Source organism: Coloeus monedula (assembly GCF_965178545.1).
Source record: "Coloeus monedula genome assembly, chromosome: 20".
In the NCBI taxonomy this organism is placed as follows: Eukaryota; Metazoa; Chordata; class Aves; order Passeriformes; family Corvidae; genus Coloeus; species Coloeus monedula.
The window spans coordinates 1,066,228-1,080,705 of NC_138800.1; the positions used below are offsets into that span (position 1 = coordinate 1,066,228).

Here is a 14,478-nt window from a genome sequence, read left to right on the forward strand (position 1 = left end):
TCTCTTAGCCCAGTTTAAGAACCATTAGATCCCAGCTGGGAAGTGGAGAGGCACAACCAAAGACCCAGTCCCCTGCTTAAATCATCGCTCCTGAGTTAGTCTGGGTCTGGTAAAGGATGGGACCAGCCTCACCAGGGGGTGATACCAGCAGAAGGAATTACATCTCCAGGTTAATTTTTGGATGGAAAAGGGTTTCTTTGCAGCCCAGCCCCAGCAGCATTTCCCATCCCCAGAGCCAAATGTGTTGCCATGGGTTCCTGTCAGGCACCTGGAGGCCTCACCAGCCCTGTCCCAGCAGTCACGGAGCCAGCAGCTTTAAGGGATGCTCTAAATCCACACTGAGTATTATGGAATATCCTTAGTGGGAAGGGACCCCCAAGGATCAACTCCTGGCCCTGCACAGGACAGCCACAAAATCCCCTCCTGTCCCTGGCAGCAGAGGAGCGTGTTTGGAGCCCTGCCCAGAGCAGTTTGTAACCCACAGACCCCAGTGCCTCTGGTAGAGCCAGGGGAATCCCAGGGATATTCCTTGAAGATCCTTGGTGGGCTGTGGGGTGTGTGAAGGGACCCGCAGGGACACCTTCCACTGTCCCAGGCTGCTCCAGCCCCAATGTCCAGCCTGGCCTTGGCCACTGCCAGGGATCCAGGGGCAGCCCCAGCTGCTCTGGGCACCCTGTGCCAGGGCCTGCCCACCCTGCCAGGGAACAATTCCTTCCCCATATCCCATCCATTGCCACCCTCTGTCAGTGGGAAGCCATTCCCTGTGTCCTGTCCCTCCAGCCCTTGTCCCAAGTGTCTCTCCATCTTCTTTGTCGGCTCCTTCAGGTCCTGGAAGGCCACAATGAGGTCACCCCAAATCTTCTCTTCTTCAGACTGAACAACCCCAGTTGTCCCAACATTTCCTCCCAGGAGAGCTGCTCCATCCCTCTAAGTAACAATGATAATAATAATAATAATAAATAAATAAATAACAATAATAAAGTAACAATACTAACAATAACAAAAACAAAGTAAGTAACAATAAGAATATAGTGTTACAACAACAACAACAATACTAACAGTGGTAATAACAACAATGACAATAACAACAATAATAGTAATAATAAAGGCAATACATTTCTCCACACAAGTACATCCACACGTGCACAAAGCCCAGCTGCTCTGCAGACTCCGGGCACTTTTGGGGTCACACCCCTGTTCTGGCAGCGTGGGCAGAGCCCCTCTAAACTGCCCTGGGGGTGTTGAGGGCACGCAAAAGGTCTGAGGGCAAAAACAAAGGCCTTGTCTGTCACTCAGAGATTGTCAGGGGCTGCCCCAAACGAGAAATCAGTGAAACAGGGACGTGGTGGTGCTTTGGGATGTGGGTAGTGCTGGGATTGGGGTCAGTGCAGGTGTGGTGCTTTGGGATGTGGGTAGTGCTGGGATTGGGGTCAGTGCAGGTGTGGTGCTTTGGGCCAGGGTTAGTGCTGGGATTGGGGTCAGACCTGTGGTTGGACTCAAGGATATTGTCCAGCCTAAATGATTCCCTGAAGCTTTTGGGGTTGCAGAATTAATTTTCAGAACATGAGGCAAAATCCTGCTCCACCTGGAGCCCTCACCAGCCCCAGCCGACCTTTCCAGGTGGTTTTTGTGGGAAACCTGGGTCTAAGAGCTCCCCCAGCTAAACCCTCCCTGCCAGAGCAGCCTGTCCCACCTCTTGTTGAGCAAAGTGGCTTTAAAAGGCCTTGTGGGTCCCCAGCGTGGCCCTGCTCCTGTCACTGCAGGGTCCCCCGGCCTCACCCACCTGCAGGGCAGCAGGGCCACCCTGGGATTGCAGGGAGGAGCCTCCCACTCTTTTGTTTAAAGCAGAGCTGCCATGAAATGGAATGAAATGATCAGAAGTGCTATTCCAGCATTTAAGTCCTTCAAGGAACAAGCCCTTCCCACTGGGCTGTTCCTGCATGGAGCAGAGGAGCCCAGGCCAGGCAGGGGACAGAAGTATCTGGGAATGGGGCTCTGCAGGCAAGGCAGACACAAACCTGGGAAACTTGGATTAGGGAGGCTCAAGGAACTGGTAGGGATTCATTCCCTGCAGGAATTTTAAGTCAAGAAGGACTGGATTGGATCAGGTCCACTTTTCCTTCTGGGTGTCTCATGGGACAACATCCTCCAGCTGCAGGGGTCCCTCGGGAGCTGCAGTGCCCGGTTCCTGGTGCTCTCCACAGTTCCCACTCCCAGCAGCACCTGGAGTCTGAGCCTCAGTTTGTGTTCCACTGCTTCTGGCGAATTGCTCCAAGGCTCACGAGCAGCTCCATTGATTTCTCCTAATTATAAATCCTATAGAAAATTTCCAGCTTGCCACAGTCCCTGTTTTCCTCTCTGTGGAGTCAATAAAAGTTAAGAGTTGCTCCCTGGTTGCTGTCATTAGCACAATAAAACCCGGCGTAATTGAAAAGTGAATCAGGGAAATTGCCGGGTTGGAGAGCAGGGATAATAGGAATTATTTGGGAGCCCAAGCAGAGCCTGTCCCTGCCTGCCCCGAGCTGGAGCCATCCTGGACACGCTGCCAGGGTGACACAGAGCTCAGGGGGACGGGTGTCCTGCAAGGAGCAAAGCAGGAGCAAGGACCGCACTCCTGCCAAGAGACCAAAAATCACTGCATAAATTCACAGCTTCACAGAATGTTCTGAGTGAATTGGAAGGGACCCCAAAGATCACTGAGTCCAACTCCTATGAGCCAACGAGGGTGGTTTTGAATCCCATCTGAGATTGTTCCACTTCCTAAAAGACACAAATGACAACAAAACAATAACAAAAGATAATTTCTCTCTCTATTAGCATAACATTTAAAAGCCAGAGCTGGAGATGCAGCAGCAGCTGAGCATTTGTCAAGAGAACAATTCCTTCCCTCCAGACAGATTTTAACTGGTACTGAAGACCCCAAACCCCTCAAGTCATGAATGCTGGCACCATTTGAAGATGAGCTGATCCCACAGTTGTGTTTCTGCTCCAGCTTGGAGCAGAGGCAGGAGCACAGAAGGCTCTGCTAAAACTGTTTAGTGGCAATGCTGGGAGAGGGAGAGCAGCAAAGGCTTTGAGGGGCTGAGAGAGCTGGGCCTCTGCAGCCTGGGCAGGAGGAGGTTCTGTGGAGACCTCAGAGGGAGGGCAGAGAGGGACCCTGCATCAGGAACTGGAGGGACAGGACACAGGGAATGGCTTCCCAGTGCCAGAGGGCAGGGCTGGATGGGATATTGGGCAGGAATTGTTCCCTGGGAGGGTGGGCAGGCCCTGGCACAGAGTGCCCAGAGCAGCTGGGGCTGCCCCTGGATCCCTGGCAGTGGCCAAGGCCAGGCTGGACATTGGGGCTGGGAGCAGCCTGGGACAGTGGGAGATGTCCCTGCCCATGGCAGGGGTGGCACTGGATGGGCTTTGAGGTCCTTCCCACCCCACCAGCTCTGGGATTCCCATCACCTTGGAGCTGCTCAGCCTGAGGTTTTCTTTCCTCACCACTGCGCATTGCACAGACGCAAAATCATTGATCCTCCAAGGGGTTAAGGAAGAAAACTGAGTGCCCTTTGCTTCATCTGGGCTCTGCAATATTCACACATATCCCTGTGTGTGAGGCAGATCTGCACACACCCACCTGCTTTTATCCAGCATGCACAGAAACACCGATTCCTCCAACTCCCTTCACTCATTTCCTGCACCAACCCCAACCCTGCTGCAGGGAATGGGCTGGGAAGTGGAGAGCAGGGACCAAAGACCAAGTTCCTGGGTCTGTCCAGCTGAAAAGCATTTCTGTGAACAGCAGGGCTGCTGGGTTTGGTGTTTCTGCTGCCCTTGTTCCTCTGGGACTCAGCTAAAAATAGCGAGCACCCCATTGTCACCGGTGGCTCCTTGGTGCCCCACTCAAAGCTGGGCTGCAGATCCCCCTGGGATTTAATCACCAATTCCCACCCTGCTTTGTCGTGCACAAACAAATCTCACCAGCCCTGCTCTGCTTCTGTAGTGTTGGAAAGGGAGCAGCTGTGCTCTTCACATCCTGTTCCAGACAAAAAGCGTTTCTCCTGGCAACTGAAGGTGTGGAAGTCCGGGAGAATTCCTCTGGTTGCCTCGCAGCAGCGCTGGGGGTGTTGCTGGAGGTGTGCAGGGGGCGGTGAAGCTGCCCAGGGGTCCCAGCTCTCCTGGGTGGCTTCCTGCAGTGCTGATTCCATGGAGGTAGATCCAAGGATTTCCCACCCAGCACCCCACCCTGCATTCCTTTGGAGTCTTCATCCTGGGAAACTCCAACCTGAAACTGAGCCCCAACACCTTCCTGACTCCGTCCATGTGGCAAACCCATAATTCCATCCCCGTGCTCACTTCCCACCTGCAGGAGCAGCCCCTCAGCACCTGCTGACCCCATTCCACCTCAACAGGGCTGATGTTCCACCTCTGCTGGAATTCTCTTCCCGTTCCTGGCTCAGGGACGATTCTCTGAGGCCAGTACAAATGTGGGGTCTGCTGTAGTTTGTGGGTTTGGTTTTGCTGCCCTCAGGGAATCAGAATCACAGAAAGGCTTGGGGTTGAAGGGACCTCAAAGCCCATCCAGTGCCACCCCTGCCATGGGCAGGGACACCTCCCACTGTCCCAGGCTGCTCCCAGCCCCAGTGTCCAGCCTGGCCTTGGACACTGCCAGGGATCCAGGGGCAGCCCCAGCTGCTCTGGGCACCCTGTGCCAGGGCCTGCCCACCCTCCCAGGGAACAATTCCTTCCCAATATCCCATCCAGCCCTGCCCTCTGGCAGTGGGGAGCCATTCCCTGTGTCCTGTCCTGCCTGGTTTGTCCTGCTCTCCTCAGGCTGGGGAAGGAATGGGAATTTCCTGCTGAGCCCCACTCTCCCAGGGCAGAAGAAGCTGTGAGTTGGCACCACCCTCCCTCCACTGGGGCATTGAGCTGGAGGGGTTTGGCCTTTCTGGGTGTCCTGAGGGTGGGTGGTGCCTCAGATGGGGTGGAGGAGCCCTGGAGAGCCCTGATTGCTGTGCACAAACCCTTTCGGGGCTGTGAGGCCTCAGTTCGAGGGCCTGGACAGAGGAGGAGCACCTGCAGCACACAGAAACCCTCATCATGACTTGGAATGTTTCAGTCCTTCTTGACTAAACTCAGAGAGGCTCCTCTGCTCCCCTGGCCCTGACAGCAGCCAGGGTGAGTGTCCTCTCTGCTGCACCATTAGCAGGGATTAATTAATACCACAAACTGCACGTGTGCAGCGTCCTTCTGCGGCAAACTGTTCATGTTCAGCAGGAAGTGTGGGTTTAGCGCTTGGTTGGTGTAAGAACAGCGTTTTCTACTGGATTCACAACAGAAGTGAGCTCAGAGGGAAGTGTCCTCTGCTTGTTCCTCCCACCCTGGCACAGCTGGGGGTTAGGAAGGTAAAAAAGGGGGCACAAATAGGGTTGTGGCGCATGGAAGGTGTTAAGAGCTACCAGGGGAATGCCTTGGGGTTTTCTCTGTGTTGGGATGGACTGCACTGCTGCCTCTCCAGCCTGGGAGGCCATCCCTGGCACAGGGCTGGGCTTCTCTGCTGCTCCGCCAGCCAAAGGGAGCTGGCAGGGGCAACACCCATTTACAGCATTCACTGCTGGAGTGAAACCAACCCCAAAGAGCAAAACCCACTCCGAGCTGTTGAAATGAGGCTGATAGAACACAAGCTGGGGATTGTGGCCTTGCCCTCATGCCCGAGCCCCATCCCTGGGTGTAACTGGGCTCTCTCCCACAGTTTGACATGCAGAGGATAACGCTGGAGGAGCTGAAGCACATCCTGTACCACGCCTTCCGCGACCACCTCACCATGAAGGACATCGAGAACATCATCATCAATGAGGAGGAGAGCTTGAACGAGAACTCTGGCAACTGCCAGACTGAGTTTGAAGGTGAGAGAGAAAGTCCTGGGGTTTCACAGTTTTCCTCTTCCTGTGTCTGTAAAACTCGCCCTGATGTGGACAGGGGTGCATGGAGTTGGCAGGGAGGTATTTTGGAGTGAGAGGAGCAAGGACCCATGGAGAGCTCCACAGCTGCCCTCAGCCTTCCTCCATCCCTCAGCAAAGCCAGTCCTGTTCCAGGCACAAGGGTGACATTGTGCAGGCTCTGCCCTCTCCCTGCTGGGATGCAGGCAGAGGGAAGTGCTGAGTGTCTAAGCCAGGCTGAATTTCCCTGCAGAAACACCTTTATTTCTCTCATCCCACCATGGAAAGACTTTCTTGGCACTGGCAGGCCCTACCAAGCCGTGTTGGGCTCCTCCAGTTTTCTGTTCAAATCCCAAAAAGGCTCCCAGGGAATAGCTGGGATGAGTCCTGTCCTGCACTGTGACACCAGCAGTGAGCAGAGGTGGTGCCTCTGTGCCCTGCAGCCCTGGGCACCTTTTGTTCTGAACTGCCAGGACCTGCCTCAGCCAGGACAGCTCTTTTCAACATGTGAGAGTGAAAACTCAAGGGCTGAGCAGTGCTCAGAGGCAGCCAGAGAGGGGGAAACATTTCCTTCCCTCAGCAGAGCCATAGGGGATCAGGAATTGGGATCAGAACTGGGATCTACAGTGGATTTTGCACTTGTACAGAGCTGACACAGGCAAGGACATTCCCCATTTTAATCCACCTCAGAAGCAGCATTTTCATTTCCTTGGCCAGAGGAACTTGTGCTGCTCCAAAGTTTTGCTGCTTGGAACAACCAAACAGGTCTTTGTTATCCAAGCTGTGGCTGCCCCTGGATCCCTGGCAGTGTCCAAGGCCAGGCTGGACGGGACTTGGAGCAGCCTGGGACAGTGAAAGGTGTCCCTGCCCATGGAATGAGATGGTTTTTAAGTTCTTTTCCAACCAGACCGTTCCATGATTTCATGAAATCCCCTCAAGTGCAGAAGAGCCCAGGGAAACAGAACAGAGAAGCTCAGAGCTTGAGCCCATCACCTTGGTAGAGCCACTGTGCCTCCCACGCCAGAAATCCCACTTCACACAGACCATGTGGGGAATTCTGACCTCTGCAGGGTCAAACAGCTCTGAAAGGGCACCAGGCAGAGCCACAGACAAAGCAGAGGATGGAGATGCAGGCCAGTCCTTAGGCTGGCTGATGAATGGGCTGCAGCAGCTCCCCCCAGCACCCTCACCCTCTGTTCAACACTGCAGAGACGCTGGAGACGAGCACAGCTGAATTTTAAAAAGCCTGCAGGAGGGAGGCAGCAGCAGCAGCACTCTCTGAATCAGGCCAAGCAACAATCTTTGCGTTCCTCCTGGGGAGGAGGAGAGCAGGGAGGAGGAGACGTGTGCTCCCTGCCTGGAGCTGTTGGTGCCCGCTGCCCCGCTGGTCCCCGGGGGCAGGAGCCAGCTGTCGCTGCCGCCGGGTGTTGGGAGCTTGTGAACCATCCCAGAAAAAGCCTGTGCCCCAAATGCTCAGCATCTCATTTTGGAAGCTCCAGTTTCCAAAAGTGCAGCAGGCACAGCTTTTCTCGTGGGATGTTTTGGCATTGCTGGTGCCAGGCAGAACCTAGAAGCAAAACAGACTCTTTTTAGATGTTGGGAACACACACAGAAATCCAGCAGGGAGTAAAGCTCAGCTGAACTGTCAACAACGGGGCAGAGTTTTGCTGCAGGTCCCAGTGGAAGGGGACAGTTGTGGTCTGTGACAGCTCTGGCAGGAGCATTTCTGCCAGGAAAGAACAGGCTGTGGCCCTGCAGCTCTCCAGGCTGGCCAGGAATGACCACTGGTGCCCTCAGAGCCCCCAGTTCTCAAAGACCAGGATCCCTACAGGACTCAAAAGCAGGAATTACCAAATGCAGGAATTACCAAAAGCAGGAATTACCCAGAAATGCCAGGGATGGTGGCACTAAGGGACAGCTGTCAGCTGTCCTGGGGCATCTCCCTGGGGGTCACTCACTCACTTCTAATTAGTGCAGTGAAGGAGATGCTTTTTGGGTAGAGTTCCTTGAGTTTAATTTAGATGCTACCTTGGGATGAGATGAATTGCACCCTAAAAGAACTCAGTTCAACTCCTCAAACAGCAATTCAAGCATTTCTTTCAACTCCCATCTGGATTTAATGTCTCATCCACCCCACTGAAGGGCCTTTAGTTCTGGGGAGGAATGAAGCCAAGACGAGCCCCCATGGTTTCCACTGAGATTTGGGAATCTCCCAAGGGAGCAGATCCAGCAGAGACTTCCAGGAGCACCTTGGTGAAATGGGGGTCTTCACTCAGCATCACCTCTGGGTGTGTTCTTGGACCACAGACCAGCCCCAAGCACTTCTCCTCCTGTGGGCAGAGACATCCCCTTCTCCACACCTGGACATTCCCTTCTCCACACCTGGACATCCCCTTCCCCACACCTGGACATCCCCTTCTCTACACCTGGACATTCCCTTCCCCGAACCTGGACATTCCCTTCTCCACACCTGGACATTCCCCTGCTGCCTGCCAGGGGGTTTCCACCCTCATCCCTGACCCTCAAATCCATGGGATGCAGCAGCAGCTCCTCTGTGCCCTCCCTGCCCCACTCAGCTCAGCTCGGCAATGAAAAAGTGACCTGTTAAACCAAAACTAACGCTGGTGGCAGCCAGAGCAGCTGCCATCCCTCACCCATGGCAGGGCTGGGGCAGGGCCCTACGAATACACTGCTGCTGTCCTTGTGAGGAGCTGCTCTCCTGCAGGAGAGAAGGCTCCCCGTGCTGGGAGCGCTTCCCAAACCCACTGTGGGCATCGTGACCTGGAAACAGCCTGGCCCCATTAACCCCATTAACCAGCTCTAGGGGCAGTGCGCTGTGCCAGCGAGGGAGCTCTCCTCACCAGCCTGTCCTGAGACAGGTGAGAAGATGAAGAATGGCCCGGCCTTGATTTGCCTTTGCCTCGTGAGGTCTGATGGGTGTTGGAAACCTCTGGGTTGCTCTTCCCCCTAGGAAGGGTTGAGGATTCCTCCAGAGGGGCCTCAGGCTCTGCCCATGTCCAAGGAACCAGCTCTACATCCAACCCCTGGCGTATTCCATGGGTGTCAAAAACTCCCACGGGCACCCAAATGTTGGCATGCAGCCCTGGGGCAATGCCAGCTATGGGAACCAGCAGGACAAGCACAGACCCCGTGCTCAAAGATTATGGATTTAGGGAAAGGAGAGAACCAAGAGCAAACCCTCCCCAGTAAGCAGGGGGGTTAAATGGAACTTCATGTTCAAGAGGGCAGCACATAGGGAAGAATTCCAGGAATCAGGACGTCAGGAATTCCAGCTCCTCTGCCTCCCTGTGGATTTCAAGGGAGCAGGGGAGCACTGGTACCTGTCTCCTTGCTGGAGTAATTCCCAGCCAGCACCAAGAGGGTCTGGCTGGCCCTCCACAGACATTCCCCTTTCCCCTGGGGTTGTCTGTAGGCAATTTGGCTGTTTGGTGGGTAAAGAGCAGTAACTGGGACTTCCCTGCATCCTGCTGCCTTCAGGCTCTGTTCTGTAACAGAGAAGTTGTTCCATTCAGGAACATTTCCGCACAAACACCGAGCACATTTTACTCCTTTCATCTGTGAAGAGGTGAGTTCGTCATCCCAATAAAGCCTTGCCCAGCCTTGGGCTGCTGTTCCCATCACCAGCCCCACCCTGACAGCAGTGCTGGTGGTGTCAGTGGTTTCTCTGCTGCCTGGGAGTGCTTTCGAAGTGCAGAAATAATAGAAAAGTACATCAAGAAATAACTACAGCTGGGCAGGAACGAGCTTTTCAAAGCACCAGGGCACCGTGCACAAACCCAGCAGCCACAGCCTTGGTCCCATGTGCTCTATAAAAGCCAGGGAAGGAGTCCAGGAGCAGAGCAGTGCAAGCAGAGAGTGAGGAATTTGGGAGAGCTGCTGGCAGGGGATTTCATTCCCTGCCCAGAACACAGCGAGGCCCCCACTCACATTCCCTGGCTGCAGCAGGATGACTCCAACCCTCCCTAATGAGGGTTCCGTGCCTCTGGCACTGAGCTGGGACCTCTGGGAGCTGGGATTAGGGCACAGGCACTGCTGAACACCAGCCAGAGGAGGTGATGGGGGAGAAAACTGGAATTCAAACCCAGCAGCCAGGGCTCTCTGTGCAATGAGGAGCAAGACTGGATCAGAACAAGGGTTTTTCCCATGTATTCTAAAAATATTCCCCTGCCTCTTTCCAAACATGGGCACCTGGAGCTTGTCCCTGGCTGCATTTTAGGTTTGTTTTGTGGTTGTCATCAACCACTTGAAAGTCTCCTGTCTTCACAAGCCCATCCATGAGGAAAAGGTGATGGGAATGTCCCTTCTCAGGGCACACCAAGCCCAAAGAGCAAAGCAAGGCCCAGAGCAGCCGGGCAGAGCTGTCCATCCTGTGTGTGATGATTTCCTGGCTTCCCCTGGCTGCCCTGGTCAGCTCAGTTGGAGGAGGGGCCACAAGGCCAAGTGCTGGGTCCTGCACTTGGGTCACAACAACCCCATGGAATGCTCCAGGCTGGGCCAGAAGGGCTGGAAAGCTGGAAAAGGCCCTGGGGGTGCTGGTGCCAATGGCTGGACATGAGCCCAGGGGTGCCCAGGTGGCCAAAAAGGCCAGTGGCACCTGGGCTGTGCCAGGACCAGGGCAGGGATTTCCCCCCTGTGCTGGCACTGCTGAAGCACCTTGAGTGCTGTGTTCAATTTTGGGCTTCTCGTGATGAAAAACCCTGAGGGGCTGGAGCATGTCCAGGGCAGGGAAGGGAGCTGGGAAGGGGCTGGAGCCCCAGGAGCGGCTGAGGGAGCTGGAAAGGGGCTCAGGCTGGAGCAAAGGAGGCTCAGGGGGGACCTTGTGGCTCTGCACAAGTCCCTGACAGGAGGGGGCAGCCGGGGGGGTCGGGCTCTGCTGCCAGGGAACAGGGCCAGGAGGAGAGGGAACGGCCTCAGGCTGGGCCAGGGGGGGTTTAGATTGGAAATTAGGAAAAATTTCTTCACTGAAAGGGTTGTCCAGCAGTGGTGGAACCCCCATCCCTGGAAGTGTCCAAAAAGTGTGGATGTGGCACTTAGGACATGGTTTAGTGGTGACCATGGTGGTGGTGCTGAGGTTATAACTGGGCTTTTCCAGCCATAACCATCCTAGGATTGCCTGGGGGAACCTTCAAGGCCTTTGCAAACAAATCTCCACAGTGCCCCAACACCACACGTGACTCTGACATTCAGAGGTGGGGAGGCCAAGAGAGACTCATGAACTGGCTTTATTGAGTCACAGCACGAATCTTCACTGATGAGCTTAGCAAAAAGTAAAATTAAATAAAACAAGTGCTAAAAATCCCAACTCCATCTGGTTTTTAATTGCTGCTCTCACCTCGTTTGACAATTATTCTGCAAGCATTCACTTGGAAAGGTTCTTAATAAATCTGATTTGGCTTAAGCATAGAAAACCTAAAAGAGTTTGGAAAAGTGACTCATGTACCATGGGTACTCCTGGGAATTGTCATGGGAGGGCCTGAGGGTCATCAGGGAGCACTTCTTGATTTCCCACTCATTCCCAGTTGACCAGGATGAGTTGGAGGGTTTCACACAAGGTCGATAATTGCTATTAAAGAGCTTTAGAGACAACCAAGTTCAAACTGAAAGAGGGGAAGTTTAGGTCTGAGAGTGGGAAGAAAATGTTCCCCGTGACGGTGGGCAGGCCCTGGCACAGGGTGCCCAGAGCAGCTGGGGCTGCCCCTGGATCCCTGGCAGTGTCTGAGGCCAGGCTGGACATTGGGGCTGGGAGCAGCCTGGGACAGTGGGAGGTGTCCCTGCCCATGGGACAAAGATGAGTTTTGAGGTCACTTCCAGCCCAACCCAACCCAACCCAACCCATTCTACGATTCCAACTTCACGAAGAGTTTCAAAGAAATACACGGATAACCCCAAATATCCCTGTGAGAGCATTCAAAGGGATCAAAAGCCACAGTGAGGGAGAGGAGTTCCTGAAATATTAGGAAGGATTGAGATGGGCTGGTTTGGAAGCCCTGGAAGGTCAGGTGGGTTGTTTGGGAATGTCCCAGCAGGGTTAGAGCGAGGACAGGAGGGTTCTAATGAGAGCCCAGGAGCACTCCTGAGCTGCTCCAGGTGGGAGCACAAGCCCGGTGCTGTCTGACCGCCCTCTTGTCCCCGCAGTGCACGCCCAGAAGCAGAACCGCCAGACGTGCGTGCGCAAGAGCCTCATCTGCGCCTTCGCCATGGCCTTCATCATCAGCGTGATGCTGATCGCGGCCAACCAGATCCTGCGCAGCGGCATGGAGTAGTGCTGGCACGGCACGGAAGAGTCCTGGCAGCGGGATGGCGGCCATGCATGCGCACCCCGGGAGAGCTCCCGCCCCGATCCCACGGCACCGACACGCGGGCACAGCCGGCGCCTGCAGCAGGAGCCTGAGCCAGCAGCGTGTCCTGTGAACCAACCACATCCTTTTGGCAGGGACATCAAAGGGCTGTTCTAATGCTTTAAAGGTTTTGTTTCCTAATGCAATAATCCCATATCCAGGAGTCCCGAATTATTGCTTCGAAACAGCAATGGCAACGCGGAGGAGACTGGGATCCGGCGCTCTGCGGTTTGAAGGAGGCCCAGCCTCGTGACTTGTCCTTATCCCAGGGCCCACTGACTATCCCACGGAGCTCCCGCCGGGCCCACATTCCCAGGAAGTTGATCGTAGCATTGCCACAAGCAAGTCCCATTCCTTTTGTTCCACGTGTTCCAGCTTCACTTTCCGTTTCCCTTATGACCATGCCATGGAGTTTACGGCATTAGAGGGGAGCTAGAGCATCCTTGTACAGTATTTTCTGAGGAAAAAAGGGGAGAATTTTCCAGCACCATACAAAATGTCTATTTTTTGCTTCATCAGCTCCACCTTTGACACAAGACTGTGGGGTAGCAGGAGTCTGTTGGCAATTTTTTTCCGACTGCGAATCAGGGCTTGAGGAGCACCCCCCGCTTTCCCACCTGGGCATTGCTGAACTTGTGCAAAGTCTTCCAAGGGACTCTGCCACCACCAGCGCCAGCTAAACCTCCCTCTCCTTGGGCCTCTCTGCGTATTCAACATTTGCTCTCCAGCAGTTTTACCCTTCTTCTATATTCTTCTACATTCAAGAATTTTTTCCCAGGTGAAAATCCTGAGGGAAGCTCTTCCTGAGCTTTCCTTTCCTCTCCTTGCCTGCACAACTTTAATTTATTCCGTTTCATGTGGCCTGGTTATGATCTGCAGCGAAACCTCCGTGGCAGACGTCGTCCTGTGGGGGAGGTTTTATTTTCACCCACATGGTGAAGGGTGGATTTGACCAGCCAACTTCTCCATTGCCTCGCAGGATCCATCCCACCACCCCCATCCCATGGGCAGGCTCCACAGGGGGCCGGCAGAAAAGCCGAGCGCAGCAGGAGAAGAAGGAACCAAACCTGAGCCCACCCCTGTGCGTTTGAAGTGTGTCAGACTTCCAGATCCAGGGAGCGTTGGGTGTTTTTCCTGGAATACATTTTAAGGAGCAGCAAGGAGAAGAGGGAATGATGCAGAGCAGGGACACCACACAGGAAGCGCAAGGAGCCAGGATTACTTGGGAAGGTGGTTTTCCTTTGAAACTTGACACAAATCCATGCATTTCCCTCTGGATGGACTGTGCCCCTGGGTGCCACACCAGGACAGAGGTGACCTCCTGCCCTCCTGGGAGGGGCTTCCCAGCTGGTGATCATGGAGTGCTCCAAGGGAGCTCCGTGGAGGCACTCGGGTGTTGGAGTGGGGTGGCTGTGCTGGGAGAGCCCCAGACACACCAAGGAACGCTGAGATCTTGCTCCTGGACGTGGAGGTGACTGTTCCATGTTCCCTGTGCCACAGGAGGGGCAGGATGGCTCCCCAAGGGGCTGCACACCCCCAGCTTCCCTCATCCCACACTGCAGCCATTGACTGACACTGGATGCATCCCGAACACTCGTTCCAGGGCTTTCTTTTCTACCAGTCTGAGTGACAACATTTACCTGTATTTTTAGCAGCCTAATTTAAAAATCTGCTGCTCGTTTGTCCTGTCTCCCACCACCCCTTTAAACCCAAGTCACTTTTAGGTGTCTCAGTCTCCCACCTCCACTTTTTCCTGCCATTTTCCTGGGGTCCCCTCCATCCCAAAGACAACACCTTTTCCACAGCAGCTGAGTTGGTTTTTTCTGCCTTTCCCAAACACACAACTACTGCATTTCTGTTCTGCTGTGACCAATAGAGGTGAGCTGCAGAATATTCCATAAAAAAAAAATGATTCAGTCTCCCAGAAGATGGAGAGATTTCCATTTGCTATAGGGCAGCAGCAGAATATCTGTGGGATATTCTGGTGGGGGATTCTCGGTGCTGGGGAGCCCAGGCACATTTTCTGTGCTGGACATTGCAGATAACAAGCTTGGAGATCATTTTAAGGAAATTCATCCCCACGTTTAGGTCTCAGGGGTCTGTGAAAGGGTGGCAGCAGTGGGAAAAAGTCTAAATGTTCCTTGCCACTGAGGAATACTCATTTTGTCCCTGGGTTTGTGCTGGAGTGAGCGTGG

The 14,478-nt window shown here is 54.3% G+C and overlaps 1 protein-coding gene across 1 annotated transcript in view; it reads left to right on the forward strand.

The window, feature by feature from the left end:
• The window catches only part of CALN1 (calneuron 1), a gene marked incomplete at both ends in the record, with an annotated part of 119,049 nt that extends 106,841 nt beyond the window's left edge, over positions 1–12,208 (forward strand). The window contains 2 exons of the mRNA XM_082294849.1: positions 5,738–5,891; positions 12,081–12,208. Of these exons, the coding sequence (XP_082150975.1) occupies positions 5,738–5,891; positions 12,081–12,208 (282 nt within the window). The remainder of the gene's footprint in view (positions 1–5,737; positions 5,892–12,080) is intronic.
• Between the last annotated feature and the right edge of the window lie 2,270 nt (positions 12,209–14,478).